The sequence below is a fragment of the Vairimorpha necatrix genome, chromosome 6 (genome assembly GCF_036630325.1).
Source record: "Vairimorpha necatrix chromosome 6, complete sequence".
Lineage (NCBI taxonomy): Eukaryota > Fungi > Microsporidia > Nosematidae > Vairimorpha > Vairimorpha necatrix.
In genome coordinates, this window is record NC_088821.1 from 405168 (window position 1) to 424679 (window position 19512).

At 26.3% G+C, this 19512-nt stretch overlaps 5 protein-coding genes and 1 non-coding gene across 6 annotated transcripts; 4 read left to right on the forward strand and 2 right to left on the reverse strand.

Moving 5' to 3' along the window:
• Positions 1-1230: 1230 nt before the first annotated feature.
• VNE69_06077 (uncharacterized protein) lies at positions 1231-1893 on the reverse strand (the record flags this gene model as incomplete). The annotated part of the gene is made up of 1 exon (XM_065473829.1): positions 1231-1893. One exon carries the CDS (start codon positions 1891-1893, stop codon positions 1231-1233), a length of 663 nt encoding a protein of 220 aa, XP_065329901.1.
• Positions 1894-5991: 4098 nt separating this feature from the next.
• VNE69_06078 (putative SP-containing protein) lies at positions 5992-6681 on the forward strand (the record flags this gene model as incomplete). Its single annotated transcript, XM_065473830.1, has 1 exon — positions 5992-6681. One exon carries the CDS (start codon positions 5992-5994, stop codon positions 6679-6681), a length of 690 nt encoding a protein of 229 aa, XP_065329902.1.
• A 729-nt stretch (positions 6682-7410) lies between these two features.
• Positions 7411-8076, reverse strand: VNE69_06079 (uncharacterized protein; the record flags this gene model as incomplete). The annotated part of the gene is made up of 1 exon (XM_065473831.1): positions 7411-8076. One exon carries the CDS (start codon positions 8074-8076, stop codon positions 7411-7413), a length of 666 nt encoding a protein of 221 aa, XP_065329903.1.
• Positions 8077-10439: 2363 nt separating this feature from the next.
• VNE69_06080 (uncharacterized protein) lies at positions 10440-11273 on the forward strand (the record flags this gene model as incomplete). Its single annotated transcript, XM_065473832.1, has 1 exon — positions 10440-11273. The coding sequence occupies one exon, from the start codon at positions 10440-10442 to the stop codon at positions 11271-11273; it is 834 nt and encodes a 277-aa protein (XP_065329904.1).
• Positions 11274-15807: 4534 nt separating this feature from the next.
• VNE69_06081 (uncharacterized protein) lies at positions 15808-16662 on the forward strand (the record flags this gene model as incomplete). Its single annotated transcript, XM_065473833.1, has 1 exon — positions 15808-16662. The coding sequence occupies one exon, from the start codon at positions 15808-15810 to the stop codon at positions 16660-16662; it is 855 nt and encodes a 284-aa protein (XP_065329905.1).
• A 2701-nt stretch (positions 16663-19363) lies between these two features.
• Positions 19364-19445, forward strand: VNE69_06901. The gene has a single exon. It is a non-coding gene; the product is annotated as a tRNA-Ser (tRNA).
• Positions 19446-19512: the final 67 nt, after the last annotated feature.

A 19512-nucleotide genomic window follows, 5' to 3' on the forward strand; every position in this document is an offset into this window, starting at 1 on the left:
TTTAATATCCAAATTTTTTTCTAAATATCAAAATTGCGCTTATACATCATATCGACTGTGTGATATCACAAAAAGTTTGTATGCACAGATGTGCAAAAAATCTAAATATAACCCACATATATACATGATACTTTATTTAACTAATTTTGTAAAACGTTAACGAAAAACTAGATTTTAGACAATTTAAAACAATATAATGATAAATAAATTTTTTTAGAAAACAAATATTATCATAATCTTGACTTGAGAAAATGTGGCAAATGTGGCAGATAACTTTGGAAGATTGTCTAAAATGAATAATTATGTTTTTCGCCGTTGAGAGATCTTATAAGAACTCATATTGTTTTAAAAACATTTGTTTGTTTGTTGCATAAGAATAATGACAAAAAAACCTAAGATGTTATTAAGTAAATCCTAAAATTTCTCAGAAAAAAGTAAAAAACGGTTGATTAATTATATCATAAGGTTTAGAAGCTTGTTCTTAAATTATAATACTATAATTATACAGATAACTGTGATATTATTTTATATAAAACATATTTGTGGACGGCGAATAGTCGGACGGAACAGATTGTCTTCTTGACATCTGCAACATAATAATGATAAAAAAAAAATTTCAAAATTAAATAGAATGCATCTTCATATTAACGAGGATGGGCAATAGTAAAAAGTATACATTAAAACCTCATATTTCGGTTAAAGTCAACACATATGATTATAAAACGATGTAAAATTCGTGTAGATGTCTTGTAAACTATAAGTTGATATCCTCTTAAAATAATAAGTAAATTTTTTATTTTTCTACTTTTGACATATCTTTATGAATTTAAAAGAAATACAAAGTAGTGTTTAAATACAGTAAATTTCTTGTTGCAATTTTAGAATCTAAAATTGATATTACTGAACCCCCACATGAACTCTAAAATTAGTTTTTGTTCGTTTTCAAACTTTGATTTCAATGAGACAGTCTATTTTGAAAATTATACAATCTCGCGCTTCGTTTTTTTTAAAACTTTTTGTTGGTTATATAAAAAAAATTTATCTAATACTTTTGTAATTTAATTATTATTCGACTCTAATTAATTTTTTAATCTCTTATATATTATTTAAATAAATTGTATTCATAGCGATAATACATATATAAATATATAAAAAATGCTACAATGAATGTTCTAAATTAAATAGGAATGAAAGTAAAACTACAATAAAGAAAGTAAATAAAAAAATTTATTAAAGTATAAAAGTTTGAACATATTTAGAAAACATAAGTTCGGCAGGTGATATGAATTTTAGTTCTTCTTCGGTGGTCTGTATAGATTTTCCGAGAAGTTTATTAATCAAATTTTCTTCATATTGGATTTGTGAATCAAAAATGCAAGCTTCAATGAGTAATCTATTGTTAAGTATTATAAATTTGTCTCGTTCACTCAAATTAAATAAAACATTTCCATCAACATTTTCCACGGAAAACAATAATAACTTTTTTAACCAATCATTTCCCGTTGATTTTTCTTGATTCTTTTTTAAAGGAGTTTCCGATTTTGTCAGTTTTAAATCAAGTAATCTATACTCTAACGCATTTTGATTTATAGAATTTCTTTGGTTTTTGAAAACAACAACACCACTTTCAAATGTTTTATAATTTTTTAATATTGAATAAAAAGAAATATATAATAGACGCAATATTTCCTTATCAATATCTGGATTAAGTTTTTTTATTTTGTTGATACGTGATGTAATATTTAATTCAGTTATTCGATCTGGATATATTTTTATTCTATTTTTTTTGCAACAAAATTTTATAAATTTAAAAATTAGATACAAACAAATAGCAACAAAACAAATCAAGCATGCATCTAAAATCAACTCTTTTGTCACTGACCCGATTTTCATAGGGGTTAAATTTTACATTATGTAACCCGCCAAAAACTTACCTCCTTTTTCAATAGTTGATCGAAGATAATTTTTTTTCTTTTCAAATTTGAAAAGTATTTTGATTTGGGGTTGCTATGTTTTGATTTAAAAGTTTAGTTTATTTCGTAAAATCATCAAATTGTTAGTTAGTGCTTATTAAGTAATACAACAAACTAGTGTCTTAATAGAAAATATAATAACAAAGTTACTTTATCATAAATTAAAAAAATCGAAAATGTCTGTATGTAAAAAATATTGTTGTCTTATACAATAAAAATATAAAGCCATACTTGTCAGTAACTAAAAGAGAGACTTCGTAATGGAATTTAAAATTGTTTTATATTCATTGTCGCGCACCCGGCGCGTCCGGATTTTTTTGTAAAAAAATTGTCCATAAGCATAGAATGTGTTTAATCTAACTTTTCATTTGGGGTTTAAAATGTATTATAGACAAGGTTCTATACAAAATGAGATTATTTTTATAGAAACACTTTACTAACACACATTTACATTATGTACATGAAAACATGAAATTTAGATTTTTAAATTAAAAATAGTTTTTTTCAAATTGGGGCATGCTTTATGTGATTTTATAGAGGTGCCATTAGCACAGTGGTAGAATGCAATGCTTCCATTGAGCAATGGCTGAATTCGATTCCCAGGGGCACCAAAATTGTTTCTACTTTCTATGATGCAGTTGGAACAACTCAGATGATGAAAATGTCCACGATAATCATTAAGTTGATTCAATGAAACTTGTGTGTGTCCAGCCACAAGGGGATTAGCATCTTGTGTAGAAACGCACCTCAAGGCCAAAAAGCAGTATCACTCTTTGGTGACTTAATGATACATAAAAGTATCTAATGGGTACGGCCTAGTTGGAGCCCATGGCTGGTGCACTCTAGAGTGGGATTCTAGAGCTAACTAAGAGACTAGACGAAGTAGGGCAATAGAAGGTCTCATGGACCCTATCCTACATGATTCTGTAACACGGTGGCCGAAACTAGTGGGAGACTGGTGGTCAACGCAGCCCAATAAAAACGCCGGGCTGGGGATGTGGTCGTGTAAGGAGCCGTGTGTGCAATACGGATGATTGTAGGGACCTTTGAGTCAGTACGATGATGTCTCTCCTCGGGTTATAGATAACCATGCCCATTAAGTATATCCGCTGTGAGGTCACTCTGGACGCGATTTGAGGTATAAATGGAAAGTGTTCTCCTGGAGCCAAAGTCCAATGGATACGGCGGAGCTTGCTGCACCGGCAAGTGTATGGAGGGAGTTTTAGTGAGTAAGAATCTCACAGTACCAGTTGGATGAGGATCACACCCAAATCCCTCTGGTCCCTATGTAAGGTTTCTCCCTACCTCTTACTTGCAAGAAAAAAAAAAATATGTGATTTTATAAGCGCGTTAAGATTATAACAAAGAGCAGTTGTCTAATAATTCTTTAAGCTATTTATTAATTTGCATATGCATCAAAAAAATTATTTTTACAAATTTATGGGTACATTGCATTCCATATTTTTTATTTCATTTTACATTAATTAGCCCTATTTTTTTTGTTTGATTTTTCTAGATTAGCTTCAGAATTTCTTAGAACTTAATTAAACCTCATTTTATAAGAATTTTTTAAACAATAAAAAAAATAAAAAGAATTTTATAAATTAACTTACACAATTTTTTCTACATGAAAAAGCTTTAACATCAAGTATTGATTATTATAAATAAGTTAGAAAAATTTAAAAAAGAAAAATTGATGTTGTGTCTAATTAAAAAGTTTTAGAAAGAAATGAAAAAAATTTGAGTTCACAAAATAATTGAGTTTTGCATTTTTTTGTCCAACTTTTGCATTTTTATAGTCCAACTTTTGCATTTTTATAGTCCAACTTTTGCATTTTTTATAGTCCAACTTTTGCATTTTTTATAGTCCATTTTTTAGAAAAAAATAACAAAAAACCCAGAATTTGATATATAATGAACAATTAATAGAATTATGTTGCAAATAATTACAACCTTATTTAATTTTAAAAACTCGTTTTTCTGTCTTGCCATTTCCAGTCATCTTACCATATTAGTGCAGAAACCATTACACGAAAGGCTAAAACTATCGTTTACCACTTGTTCCAAATCCATTTCTACTGTATTATTTAAGTTTCGTATAGCACAAAACCTCGATTTTATCATAGAAAAAAATTCTTTAATAGGATTAAGCTGTGGGGAATATGGGAGCAAAAAATTATAAGATATGCCTAATTCTCTTAGCTACTCAAAACTTCTTTATATGATGAAATTTGGCATTATCTATTATTAAAATCTTTTGAGGATTTGTTTGAAAAAAATTTACAAGATTTCTTATAATAAATTCGACGAATGGAGCTGAATTATATGCGCCCCTTTTCATTTCGTATGCTATAATATTCGATTTTGAAATCACGCAAAGACAACTTAAATTGTTGCCTCGATTTGCGGGGACTGTTTAGAATGCTTTTTTATTTTTATAAGAAAACCCATAAGTCCTTGTGGTATGGGCATTAAATCCAGTTTCGTCCAAAAAAATCAAATTTTCTAGTGAATACCCCGATATTTCCATGGCATATTCGACTCTTTTATCAATTTTGTCCTGAATATTACGCTCTGCAGGAATTAGAGATAGTCTTTTTCTTGTTATATTGAGATATTTCAACTTTCAAGAAATAGTCAACAAAGGCATTGAAACATTAGCTATTGTATTTAGCTCTTCTTTGATTTCACTTTGAATCTTGTCATTACTGCGTGCAATAATGTTTTTTAGCACAAGGTCAATAGGCTTTAATACTCTAGGAGATAAAACTTTAGAACGATTTATTAAATTTGCAGAAAAAATAGATTCTCCCTCAACATTTTCCTATGGCTCATCCCAACTGTTTTATAACTTAAATCTAATGTCGTTGCAATATTTGTACAGGTCAAATTTTCGTTTTTTATTGTCTTTCAATCAGTTTTAAGACATCCGGAGTGACTGTAGATCTCGCTTTTTTAGGCATAAGGGAGGAGGGGTTTAAAAAAAGGCCATTGAGATAAAAAAAAATGGACTATAAAAATGCAAAGTTGGACCATGCAAATGCAAAATTTGGACTATAAAAAATGCAAAAGTTGGACCATGCAAATGCAAAAGTCGGACTAAAAAAATGCAAACCCCTATAAAATTCTAATTAAAAATGACCTTTTGAAAAACCTACGAAGTATTGAAAGGTCTGAGCAATGTCGGGGGTTTATATCATTCTGAACACCGAAAATGCAAAAATAAAAGGAATTTGAATAAATATTCCTGAAAATGATTCGTGAAGACCTCAAAAATTCGATAAAGTATTATGACGGTATGAATGTAAAACAACTAGAAAAAAAACAATTAAGACAAAACTTGTAGAGCCACAGATAAAAAGGCTTTGAAAAGTATATTTCAATTGATCTGTTTGTTAACAACTTGTATACTAAAGATTCAATCTTGGCAAAATGTTGCTTTAAAATATTTAAAGATTTATGCAAACAATGTATGAAAATTTAAACGGTCATTTCTGAGGTTTTTTTGTTTTTACATGAGGATTTATACTTCTTGATATCAATACATCGTTTAGATATATTATAACTTAGTATTGCTGCCATATGAAATATTATTTTGGCAAAAAAATTGCTAAACAACTTATATAAGTTTAAGATATATAAATTACTTTTTATAAAAAAAGCTTCAATCATATAGATACAAAAATTGTCTCATTTAAAAATATACGCCTTGTTGAAATAGCACATCAAAGAATAGAGTATTCTGTAAATTTCATTGAAATATTATTTTTTCAATATATAGTAAATGTACAATACAACATATAACTTATTTATAATACTTTGAATAAAAACAATAACATAAACATAATTTTACAATAAATATTTTTTCCGTGTTTAATGAAATATTTGTGACAATCATAAATTAATTTATGTGGCCTTGATTATCAAAGTTTATTGGGTATTGTGATATAATTTTCAATGTCATTTTTTTGTTTTATTTTGTTTAATTGGTTAAGATTTTTTTTTCTTTTTTTACCCTATGTTTTTTGGCTTAATAATAGTTTTGAAATGTAGTAATTTCCGCGATCTTAAAACGACAGAAAAAAGATGTAAACTTAAATTAAATATAATACCTGTCATAGACAACCAATCGTCAATTGAAAAATATGTTTATAATAATGCTGATGTCATTAAAAGATACAACGTATTTCTAAAAACACATTATTCCGATATATTGAAATTTTTACTATTCAATGAAAAGCTATCAAATTTGTTAAAAAGTGATAATGAATATAAAAATGATAATATTATTATTAATTTAAAAAACAATGTGAAACAATTGAGGAAGATATTGTTTAACGAATCAGATAGATGGTTCAATTCTACTGATTTTAAAGATGTGAAGAGATATTTAAACAACATTGACGATTTGAAAATCAAAAAAAAAGAAGACCTGAAGTCAAATATGTTTATATACAAATATTTGTCTAAATATCAAAATTACGCTTATGAATTGTATCGACTGTGTGATAACACAAAACATTTGTGTGCCCAAATGTGTAAAAAATCTAAATATAAAACACATTTTGAGGCAATAATTTATTTATCTAATTTTGTAAAACGCGTTAAACCAAAAACTGTAACTTTAGATGATTTGGAAAAATATATCGATATCTTAATCTTTTTGGAAAACGAATATTTTTATAATTCCGCATTAGAGAATATGTGACAAAAGTTTGAGAAACTTCAAAAATTGCCTATAATAAATAATTGGTTTTTTTTTATTTTTTTAGAACTCATTGTTTTTTTTTTATTATTTGTTTGTTTATTAAAATGAGTAATAATGACGAATAAACACGCAAGATTGATAAGTAAATATCCATATTTTTAAAGAATTTAAAAATTAATGAATACTATAATGTTTATAACTCTTATTTTTGTATTTAATTCTAGGTCTTAACAGGCAACTGTGCGTGTATTTTATGCTGAACAAATGATTAATCTGCGATGTAAATTTTAAGTGGATGTTTTTGTAAAATTAAGTTGATATTATCTTAAAAAAAATATTATTTCTTAATTTTTACTTTTAATCTGTTTTTATAAACTAAAAAAAAAGATACAAAAAACTTGATGCAATTTTAGAATTTTTTATTGATCTTTCCGAAGCTCTATATCTATTCTGTAGAATTGACAGTTTTGAATATTTTTAGATAGGTTAATTAAATTGATGCAGTCAACTTCGGAAATTTAAAACTAAGTGTTTTATTTTATCAGAAGCATATTTTTTAGATTTAATACGAAAACTTATACAAATACTTTTTATATTAACTTAATATTCGACTTTAATTTAATTTTTTACTCTTGAATATTGTTTAGATAAATTGTATTTTTAGCGATGGTGCTAGGTGTATATAAATGCTGTAATGAATGTATCTAATTATAAACGGATAAAAAAAAACTATTTAAGTATAAAAGTTTGAACATGTTTAGAAAACATAAGTTCGGCAGGAGATATAAATTTTAGTTCTTCATCGGTAGTCTGTATGGATTTTTCAAGAAGTTTACCAATCAAATTTTCTTCATATTGGATTTGTGAATCAAAAATGCAAGCTTCTATAAGATATCTATTGTTGAGTATTAAAAATTTGTCTCGTTCACTCAAATGAAATAAAACGTTTCCATCAACTTTTTCCACAGAAAATAATAGTAACTTTTTGAACCAATCATTTTCCGTAATTTTTTCCTGATCAATTAAAAAAGGAGTTTCCGATTTTGCCGGTTTCAAATCAAGTAATGTAAACTCTAATGGAGTTTGGTCTTCAGAATTTCTTTTGGTTTTGTAAACAACTACACCACTCTCAAATGTTTTATAATTTAATAATATCGAATAAAAAGAAATGTAAAGTAGACGTAATGTTTCTTTATCAATATCTGGATTGTGTTTTTTCATTTTGTTGATATGTGATGTAATATCTTTTTTACATATTGAATCTATATTTATCTCAATTGTATTTTTTCGGCAACATGATCTTATAATTTTAAAAATTAAATATAAAACAACAGTGCCTAAACAAGTTAGGCCCGCTTCTACGAACAACTTTTTTTTTTCTGTATCGATTTTCATTAAGGGTAAAAATATACATCATTAAAACCCGCCAAATGATTACCTCCTTTTTTTTTAATTTGCTTTTTTAAGAAATTTCTTTTTTTATACAGGAGTTAAATAAGTAACTTTTAATATGGAACTTTGTGATGAATTGTTTATTTTGTAAATAACAAATTATTAGATAGTGATTATCAAGTAATACCCCAAATTAATTTCTAAGGTAGTAGTTTCAGTAACAAAGTTACTTAAATATTTTCTTATCAAAGGCGGATAATAGATTTGGGTTAATATTATTGCTTAAATTTTAACTTAGCTTCCTTACCGATATTACTATAAATTTTTTATTTAGCCCTGTTTCTAAGAGACTAAGCAGCAAGGACAAGAAGGGGCAAGTAAAATTACATAGTAGAATAATGCTTATAATATGGTATAATTTGTTTACTTTGGGATTTAAGGGTAACAATAAAAAGCTTTTATGATGTATTTGTTAAAAATTAGTATTTAAAAGATTTCAAAATTTATGAAAATATATATTTAATTTTTTTTGTTCTTGTGTCGTTATAATAAATTATTCTATTGTTTTAGATATTTTCAATTAGTTTAGGTGAATAAAGCAACTTTTAGGTATAAATAATATTGTTTTATAAAAATACATTAATTTGTTTTTTAGTAATTTTGGGGGGTTTTCGACGGATGAAAAAGAAAATTGAATTTTCGTGCTTATTAAGCTTTCTTAGCATATCTTACAATTTTATAGGTCGTGTTTATATTTTTCTTCTATTTTTATAATTGTTTTTTTTTATTGCATAATGTCGTTTAAGCAATTTAACTCACTTATAATATTGCCTGTACAAATATTGCAAGACATATCTTTATTGTAAATATCAATGTACAATAAAGATATGTCTTGATCAGAAGAGCAGAAAAAAAAGAAAAATATATTTAAAATGAACCATTTTTTAGTTTTTTTGTAACTATGCGTGTTATCATGTTTTTTTTGTTTTTTGCGCCTCCGAATTTTTTCGCTTTGATTTAAAAAAACAGGTCATAAATCTCCTTATATATATCGGTTGGATCTAAATTGAAAATGCACCTTATTGTTTATTTTTGCATAAATTTCTACGCCGTTTTTGTTAATTTAAAAAAAAAGATTCCGAGTTGCAATTTATTGTTACTTGATGAATACAATAAGATATGTGTGAGTTAATCGGTGCGCCCTCACATATGAAAACAATTGGAAAAACTAACTAATTGTTTTTGTTATCTAATGTGAAAAAATGTTCTCTTAATGAAAAAAACGCAAAAGAGAAAGAAGAGTTACATATGATTTGTCATTATTCTATATGAACATATTAAGAAAATATATAAATTGTATATTGTCGATTAAAAGATTGCAAAGTAAAAAATATAATTAGTAAAATATATTTATTTTTTATGGAACATTCCATCGAGATTGAGTTCCGTAATTCTTTTTATAACATAGAAAATCTTTGTAGTTTATATCGAACAAAAGAAGTTGTTTCTTATAGCTTCTTTTAATTATAAAGATAACATGTATACATAATAAATATAAAAGTTTTTTTTTATAATCCCATGTTTTCTTTACTTTGTCATGTTTTACATGTGCCGTGTTTATAATTCAAATTAATGAATTGAGTTCTTCTTTGTGTAAAATGCAATGTTGTCGTACTAAATTATTAAAAATAAGCTATATTGCAACAAATTTCTAAGATTTTTACTAATCATTGATAAAAAGATTTGATAATAATTCTAATATAACCACAAAAAATAAAGTTAATAGAGATTTGGAAAAAAAAATTGATTACAAATACAAAAAAAATAAGTAGTTATTATGAATTGATTTTGATAACAGGTTTATTTCGTAATTACAATATTCTTTATTTATAGTATCGCTTTTTAAATGATAAAAATTAGTTTAATTTGCATCTAGTATCTAAATCTTATTTCTCTGACGATTGAAGTAGATATAGATTTATTGGTTTTTTTTATTTAATTAAAAATTAGTACTAGTTTAATAGTAAAAAAATAAATTAAAAAAATATTGTAGTTTAAGTTATTTTTGAAAAATGAAAAATTTTTTAAACTCAAAATAAAAAACATAGCTTTAATTACTACAGAGTTGCTTATTCTTTACTTACATTTTAAATCTATATATCTAACCCCCCTCCCCTTTTTAATATAGAAGATATATTTAGTGCATCATCTGTACTCAATTGACCTTAATAAAATATTTCTAAAAACTTAAATATGTTTAATACTTCTATATTGTAGTGATGTATTTACATGCAATTCGATAAATTAAGGAGTAAATTCGATATAGGAGAACATTATTATTTATAATCTATAATGATAAAAACACTATGAGAAACAGAAATTTAATCTTTTTTGGAATATTTGTCGCAGGGTTTATAGCACACTTATGTTTGTTATTATACTTGAATGATATAAAATTGGGTGAAATTTATTCAATATATACTGATAAAGAACAGAATGGGCAACTAGAAGATCAAGCAAAATTAAAACAAGATCGGGATGTCTCTTATAGTGATGATACTCAGCTAGTAAATGTAATGAATCAGTATATGAAAATGCATAGAATTAGAAAAAACGATAAAAAATTACAATACTCTATTACCAACGATTTGATAACAGTTTTCTGCACGAACGAAGATGATGATTTACCTTTTATGATAAATTTATTGTCGCAATATCACAAAACTGGCATGTTTTTTTTACCGCAAAATAATTTAATGTCAAATATAATTAATAGATCATGCATACCTCAAGAAGATTTCATTCAACCTTTATTTAAGATGAGTTATGTGAGATTCTACAATTTAATATGTACATTTCTTTATGTACAAAAGAAATTTATACAATTAGAATATATTTGTACACCGATATTTGAATATGATAAAACTGAATCCAATGAAGTAGATAGTAAATATAAACTACCAAATAATATTAATCAAATAATTAAATGGATTGATATAATGTATTATCCAATGGGAATTGATAAAATATACATGAATAGAGGAGATGAAAAGGTAAAGGAAAAATTTTTAAAAAATGAAATCTTGAACGAAATGAATAGAGAGTTGCTTATATTAGATCGTAGATTTTATGTAAAACTAAGTGTATTAGATTATCTAATAGCAACATATAGCCAATGTGATTATATTTTTCCAAATTAATGATAAAAAGTACTAAAACAGAGAACTTGAAGAAAATCTTACATTTTTGATGTTTTTTTCTAAATAAACATAAAAATACTAATTATTTTACTTTTGATCATAAGACGACCTACAGCAAGCAGCTTATTCAACAATCTAATAGGCAAATTTTGAAATAAAAAACAAAGCAGAGGTATAGAACAAGTCGTCGCTTGATGCATGCATAGCCTTTCTTAGTATTGCAATCTCGCAGACAATTTCTAAAACGTAGAGGCAAACTATTCTTACACGACATACTGGGATTTTTCATAAAAAACAAGGATAAATTTTACTATAGATGGAATGTTTAGTGTTAAATAACTACATTTTTTACTTTCTTAAATTCTAGCATTTATAGGATAAAAATAAAATTTTTTAGTTCCTTTGAAAACTTTTTACATAGTTTTTACTTTGGTATCGATATTATTAGTATGATATGGAGTAAAATTATATATCTAACTACAATTTAAGTAACAAAGCGAATTAATATACTTCTTTTATTAAAAAATAAAACATACCTAGGTTTTATCACAAATATGATATATTCTATAACTTATATGGGCTCGCTTAAGACGAAAGAATTCCAAGCAATGATGTCTAATAACGCTAAAACCATATTATATAAAAATAAAAAAATCAATCTTATAATACTACTTACATAGAGACGTACAAATACAAGGCATTTGTTGCGTCGAATAAAAGAAAGGCAATATCAATAAACCAACTTACACAATTTAAAACACTAAACAAATGAATTAAATGCTATATGTATGAATGCAAGGTGGAGAACTTGACAATGCTGCTCTTTATTCATAGGATTTGATTTAAAAATTCTCTGTGCTGTTCTTTAAAATTTTTAAGAGGTAACAAAGTGGTTCTTTATGTGTAATTCCAAGAAAGAAATATTTACCTTCTATATGACGCAAACAAATGCTATAACTTGTCCTAGAGTTACAAGAAAATATCTACTTTATAATAGGTACAATAATTTTCACTAGTGTGAATGCTATTCGTAAGCTTTTATTAAAAAACATTATAAATGAATTACATTATGAGATTAAACGTGAAATACGTTGCTACAGTAGTTTTTCTGGAATTAGTGTATAAAAGTCCACACATCCAAAAAATATAGATCAGATAAAACCCCATTCTAAGTAAAATTCTTGTCTGTAAGCATACTACATGTTATTGAGCTCTTTACAAATTATACATACGGGCTCAAATCTAGAAGTAAATATGCTATGCTTGCTCTTATAACGCAAAGTAATTTAGGTTAAATAGACAATTTATCTAAAGAATGAAAATACATGGACAATATATAAATTAGCCACAATTTTTAAAAAAATCAAAAATGTATATGTAGCTTTAAAATTAAAAAGAATGTTAAAATACAGTCACTATGGCTTAAAGTAGGTAACACGAATACCAAGACAGAGAGTAAGTTATGTGCCCTACAAGACCGAAATCTATTTAATGGATCGATTGGAAATTGCCCCCATTGTAATAAATCAGCAAAGACCGTGGATCATCTGGCGACGAGGTGCGAAAAAATGCTAGGACACGATTATATGAGAAGGCATAATGAAATAGTGAAATGCATCCACCTACTACTGTGTGAAAAAATATAAAGTGCAGTTTAAGAAGAGATTAAAAAACCACTCAGTACAACAGATAGTTGCCAACAAAGATGTGGAAATAAGAATAAACACGACGATAAAAACAGACATAAAGAAAAAATATAATAAACCGGACATTGTCGTAGTAGATAAAAAGAACAAATTGATACGAATAATCGAAATAGGTGTCACATCACAAGAGAATCTACAGCAAGTAGAAAACGATAAGTTAAGAAAGTATGATGTCCTTGCGAACGAACTGAGCCTAATATATGGTTTTAAAACAGAAATAATTCCCTACGTAATCACTTGGGACGGTATAGTGACTAAGTTTCACAAATCTTATACCACAAGACTTGAAATCCCTAAGAACGTAGAAGCGTACATCCAGATGATCACGCTAAAAAAGACGCTAGAAAGCATTTCTCTTGACTACCGAAGGAGAGGAGACGAAGCCGATGTGGAAAGAACTATGGAGACGAGAAGCCATAACAAGCAGGAGACGCCAACGCGGAATTTATCCTTGTTAAACTATAAATATAAACTTCGGCGCTACTTAAAAATTCGCACCCCCCTAAAAAATACGTTCACTGAAAAAAAATTATTTTGTATAAAATGAGATAAAATCAAATTTTAAAGGATTTTTTTTCCGGGGGGTGCGAATTTTTAAGTAATGGTATTTTGAACGTGAAATTTTTTTATTTTATCTATCCCTTATAATGAACAGAATGATGGACGAAATGCTTCAATTCAATCCATACAATCCTATTTTCACTGATAATGACAGGGCAATCGACTACGGATTGAAGAACAACTTGTTATATCCTTGTATTCCCTGTACTAATGATCAGTGCAAAGGAATTATGTTTATTAGAAACATATCTTTGTTTTCTCAAGGAAAGGGGTAAAAATGTAGCAAAAAAATTTGTAAACGAAGATGTTCATTAAATAAAGGTCCTAAATTTGAATCTTTAGATATTGAATTGAAAAAAATTCTTCGTTGCATTTATTGTTGGTGTTTGTCATATACTAATTTTCAGGCCATCAACATGTGTGAAACTTCTGAACCAACATATATTTCTGTAAAAGAAATAATAATGGAAACAATTTCCAAGTGTTCTACTGTTGTTACAATGATAGGTGGAGTTGGCCAGAGGATACAAATAGACGAAACAGATATTTGTAATGGAATTATTTATCGAATCCGTCTAGTCGATTGGATTCTGAACCTGGAATTCAGTGGATAATAGGAGGTGTGTTGGAAGGAAATTTTAGAGAGTTTTTTGTGGAACTAATACCCAATAGAAAATGGGAAACGATTTTACTAGTATTAAAAATATATGTAAAAGTAGGCACGGATATAGTAACTGATGGTTATCCATCCTATTTACGTGCTATAAGTGAATTTGGTTCTCACCATAGTGTGGTAAATCACTCTATGGGATTTTGTAATGAAGAAGGACAAAATACAAATTATGTAGAAAATATGTGGTCGCATCTTAAGCATGATTATAGAAAGCGTGGAGGAATAAATAAAATAAGAATTAAATGTTGGTTAGATGAGTTTAAATGGAAAAAAGAAAATATAGAATATTCAAAACCATTTACAATCAAATTAGCCTTCGTAAAAATAATTGATATTTTTTCTATGTTGTAGTAATTAAATTTTTGAACTAAATAATATGTTATAACTGTTTTTTTTAAATATTTTAACTTTTGTAAATTCATATTTTCATAAAAATATTGTTTTAAATATAATTTTAAGGGTTAAAAATATTTTTTTTTATATAAATTTAATTGGTCAATGTAATTTTTTTTAGGGGGTGCGAATTTTTAAGTAGCGCCTAAACTTCAATAAGCATGCCCTAATTAAATTCATTTACTTAAAATACAGTAATTTATTAAAAAAAAATTGTTCAAATTTTCTTAAATTGATTATTACTGTTTACATGTCTACTTAAAAATTCTTAAGACTGTAAATTTATTATTTAAATTGTGTTTACTTAAGACTATAATAAAGTTTATGATATAGCTATTCGTAGTTATTTATATAAATAATGATTTTGATTCTATATTTTCCAAAGAAGTTTTATAGCGATACATAAATTATGTTAAAGAGTTTTTTATAATTATTTGAATTTTCTCCATATTGTAATAAACCATGTATAACGTGTTAAATACAAACATAATAAAAAACTAGTTAAGGGTAATATAAAATGTACGAATTTAATAATTTTAACTATAGAATAATTTTAGCTGATACTAAAGTAAATAGCCCATGATTGTACTGATTAGTAATAATTATAAAGTAACACATTAATCCATACGTAACGAAATATATTTAAAGGCAAGGAATAATCACTTCGTTTTAATGTTAAAGTTAATTTATATGCAGGCTATGCAAATTTTTCTAATTTATATGGAATGATAAATTATATCTTCTTTTGTCGTAGTCAATAAATTTGCTTACAAAAAGAATAGTTTGCTTAGGGTTTAACATAGATTTAAAAACTTAACTTTTCTCAGTAAAATTTATTTGTGTGTTTAATATATTATTTACATATCAATAAAGATACATTTCAGTATATTTCAAAGTTATTTAACTTTATTATGAGCAGAATTTCGTAGGTTATATCTTTTTCAACGGCTTTTTGGTAATTTTTTATTTAAACTAGAAATAAAAGTACATTTAAATTAAAAACATGGTTTAATGGATTAAAATATAATTTAATCATCTGATATTTCTTGGATCAATATTATATTATAAAGCTTTTACGTAGAGTTTACGACATTAAAATTGTAATGAACTATGTACACGCATTTCCGATTCAGGATTAAGGAGTAATTGATATAGGAGATAAAAAATAAATTTTAAAATTCTTTAATAAACACATATCGTTATGAAAAATGAAATTTTATCCTGTTTAGGATTATTTATCGCAGGTTTGTATACACACTTATGTTTAATTTTATACTTGAATGGCAAAAAATTAAATGAAATATTCTTTATACACACCAATAAAGAAGATAATGAACAACTAGTTGATGAAATTATAGTAAATCAACCAGAGAATGTCTCTATAAGAAATGATGAACTCTTAGAAATATCAATGAATGCCTATACTAGAATGTATAAAAATGTAAAAAACAATAATAATCTACAATATTCTATCAATAATGGTTCTTTAACAGTAGTTTGTACAAACGAAGGAGAAGATAAACTTTTTCTAATAAATTTATTATCAGAATACCACAAAACTAGTAGATTTTTCATACCACAAAACAATTTGATAACAAGTTTAATCAAGAAATCTGTTAGACCCAAAGAAGAATATGTTCAACCATTTTTTAAAATGAGTTCAGTTAAAATTATACATTGGATTTGTACATTTCTTTATGTACACAAGGAATACACACAATTATCATATATTTGTACACCAGATTTCCAATATATTGAACCTAAAACAATGGAAAATTTAGAGTTTTATAAAAAATCAGCTAAAAATAATCCGGCTAAGCTGTCATTGATTGCATGGATTGATGTAATGTATCATCCGATTGAAATAAAAAGATTCTTCCAATTAAGATTTAAGCGTCGATATGATAAAAAAAATTATTTGCTAGATATTACATTAAAAAATTTAGATGAAAAAATACTTCTTACAGATAGCACTGGTGTAATGGAAATGAGTATTTTAGATTATTTGCTAGCGACACATCTTTTAAGTGATCCTAATTTTAAAGAAGATGAGTAAATAGTTAACTAAGTTATATTATTAAAAGTTTTAGATATAGAGATAGTTATTCATATTATAAAAGCAATACATGATTAATGCAATTCTTATCAAATTTTTTTTCATGTCGGCATACATAGGATATTTAGTACACATTTAAGAGTTCTTTACTTTTTAAGATTAAGCACTATTAAGTGCAGAGTGATTTTATAACTAATAGGTAAACATTGCTTAAAGTTTTGCTGCTGAGCTGCGCATCAAACTTATGCAAAAACATTAATTTGCATGCATACACAATGTGCGATATCAACCGAGTGAAGTTTTCATTAAAATCTCTTCTTTATATCTATTGTCTAGTGCATCAATAGCATTACCGCAAAAAGCTAAATTTTACCTAAATATAGTATTAATCGGAAAAAATGCAATTATAATTTAACAAAAAGGATTGAATAAAATTTTATTGTTTTAGTTCCAATATTTTATAAATTTAATAAAAAAAGATGCAGCTTATGAAGCCGAATTTTAACTAAGGTCAAACTGATAATTCTAAGTTTAAATGCGTTACTAATATAATAAATGATGCAGTGCTAACTATTATATATAGGGGGTTTATTAAATATATGTGCATGTTTTTCAAAAAATCGGTAAATATATTTGGCGCTTGTCTAAATTAAACTTCTGTATTGTTTTTAATCAATGCTGTTTAAGCTGCAGATTATGAATTGTTTTTTTTTTTTTTTTTTGTGAAATACACACCGGAGATAATGTATTCTAACAAAAATTCTGTTAAAATTTTGTAAAAATAGTTTTGATTAATATTTTTGTGTTTTTAAACTCAAATGTAATATCCAAATCATCTTGATTATCAAAATAAACATAAAACATTTAATCGACAAATAAAATTAAGTCTATACGTCACTAATTGACGCTTTATTGCACTATAGATTTGATATTACTGTCTAACAACACGTTTTTTAATAGTATATATATAAATCTTGTAAAATAATAAGTATTGGAAGTGCAGATGATAGTACGGTATAAGAACAGAATCATTTATATGTTTACTCGTGTATATTGTATTTTGCAATAAAAGACGGGATGATTAAAACATAAATTAAAATGCGGATTTCAGCTTTTGCCGTCTTTGAGACTAAAATGTTATCATTTTAAAGCAATAAAAAAGAATATAATACCAACCTCGAATAATTATTTTGATGGTGTGAAATAAATCTAAGAAAAGATGTAAAAGCGGGGAATTCCTACAATTTAAATCTGAATAGCTAAAGCACTCTAATAATTATGTCTGTATTATAACTCTATATTCTTACTGATCATGAAATTTAGAATTGAAAGTATGCCAGGCCACAAAATTATTTAAATCAAATAAAACCCAATCTGTCTTTATTGAGTAATAAAATATTTTTCAGTGCAGTCGAATCTATTAATGAAGAACATTGGGATGTAGTCATACAAGTTTAAATTTTTACGAAGGCGTTTGTCCACTTAACAAATAAAAAGTCCAAATAGCATAATAATGTTGTATTTTATCTATAAAAGAGTGTACGAACATACTCAGTTTTTATAAATTAACATTGCAATTGTAGAAAAAATTTTAAATCATCACCTCATGTCAGAAAAAATCTTAAAATTCTCGTTACAGGTAGTAAAATATTGAGATTTTGTTGTTTTTTATAAGACTTTAAAGAAATTATAATTTTTTGTTTAGACCCAATATTCCTTTCTCTTACATTTCGATCTATATATCTTCATATAAAAACTAGTTAAAATACTCAAAAAATAACTCGATTTCTTATTCTTACATTTTCAATGTATCGTATGGCCTAAAATACATGTTTAAGCCAATTATTTATATTCTATAAGTTGGCATTATCATCTTAAAGATCAAGTCTTTAGTATATTTAAATTCATTTCTAAGACTTTTTTTAAGCATCTTCACAAGTGATGATATTCTCCTCGTGTTTTAGCTATTCTATTATGATATCATGGTAGGTGTTTATTTCATTGTCTCAGTACTAATAAAATTATTATATCAAAATTAATATACTTTATTGAGCAAACATAAAGACTTAGTTAAATAAAGTTTACAGCAAGATGTAAAATTATATATAACACGAATTTACAATGATCGAAAGAATTTTATTTTAAAATGCTGTAAATGAATCTGGAATTTTGGTATTATTGAAATGTAAGTGATAGTGCAATATACTCTAATATACTAGAAATAAAATACAAATATAATTTTTCGCCATAAAAATTTTTAAAAGAATTTTTGAAAATAATATTTTATTACATATTAAATGCAACAGTCTAATTTGAATCCGCTAGAATGTATCAAAGATCGCCTTAAGCAGTCTCAGATTTTCCCAGGCATACCCCCAAAAGATAATGACAAAGAACATGATCTTCTCTTCTCTTACGTATGTATAATAAATTAAGGCAGTAGTAATCACAAAAAATCCATTCGTCTTTCTGCAAATTGACGCATTTGATTGGCTACTAAAACTATTTAATTTATAAGTAAAATGAAGCCTACGTATCAATTCTGACGAAGTCTTAAAGGTATGTCCCACAAAATCTGTTTCTTACTTTTATTAATATTCGATCACATATTAAAAATGTTAATTTTTATTCATAATTTCCCCCTACTCTGTAAATCCTTAAAATATTTTCCCCATATAATAGTATATTCTTCTATTTTTATGGCAGTGTGGCCGAGTGGTTAAGGCGGTTGATTCGAAATTAATTAAGTTTATCTTGCGCTGGTTCGAATCCAGCCACTGTCGATTTTTTATATTTATAAAAAAGTATAAATTTAAGTTTTATTTTATCTATAAAGCACATTCTTCTTAA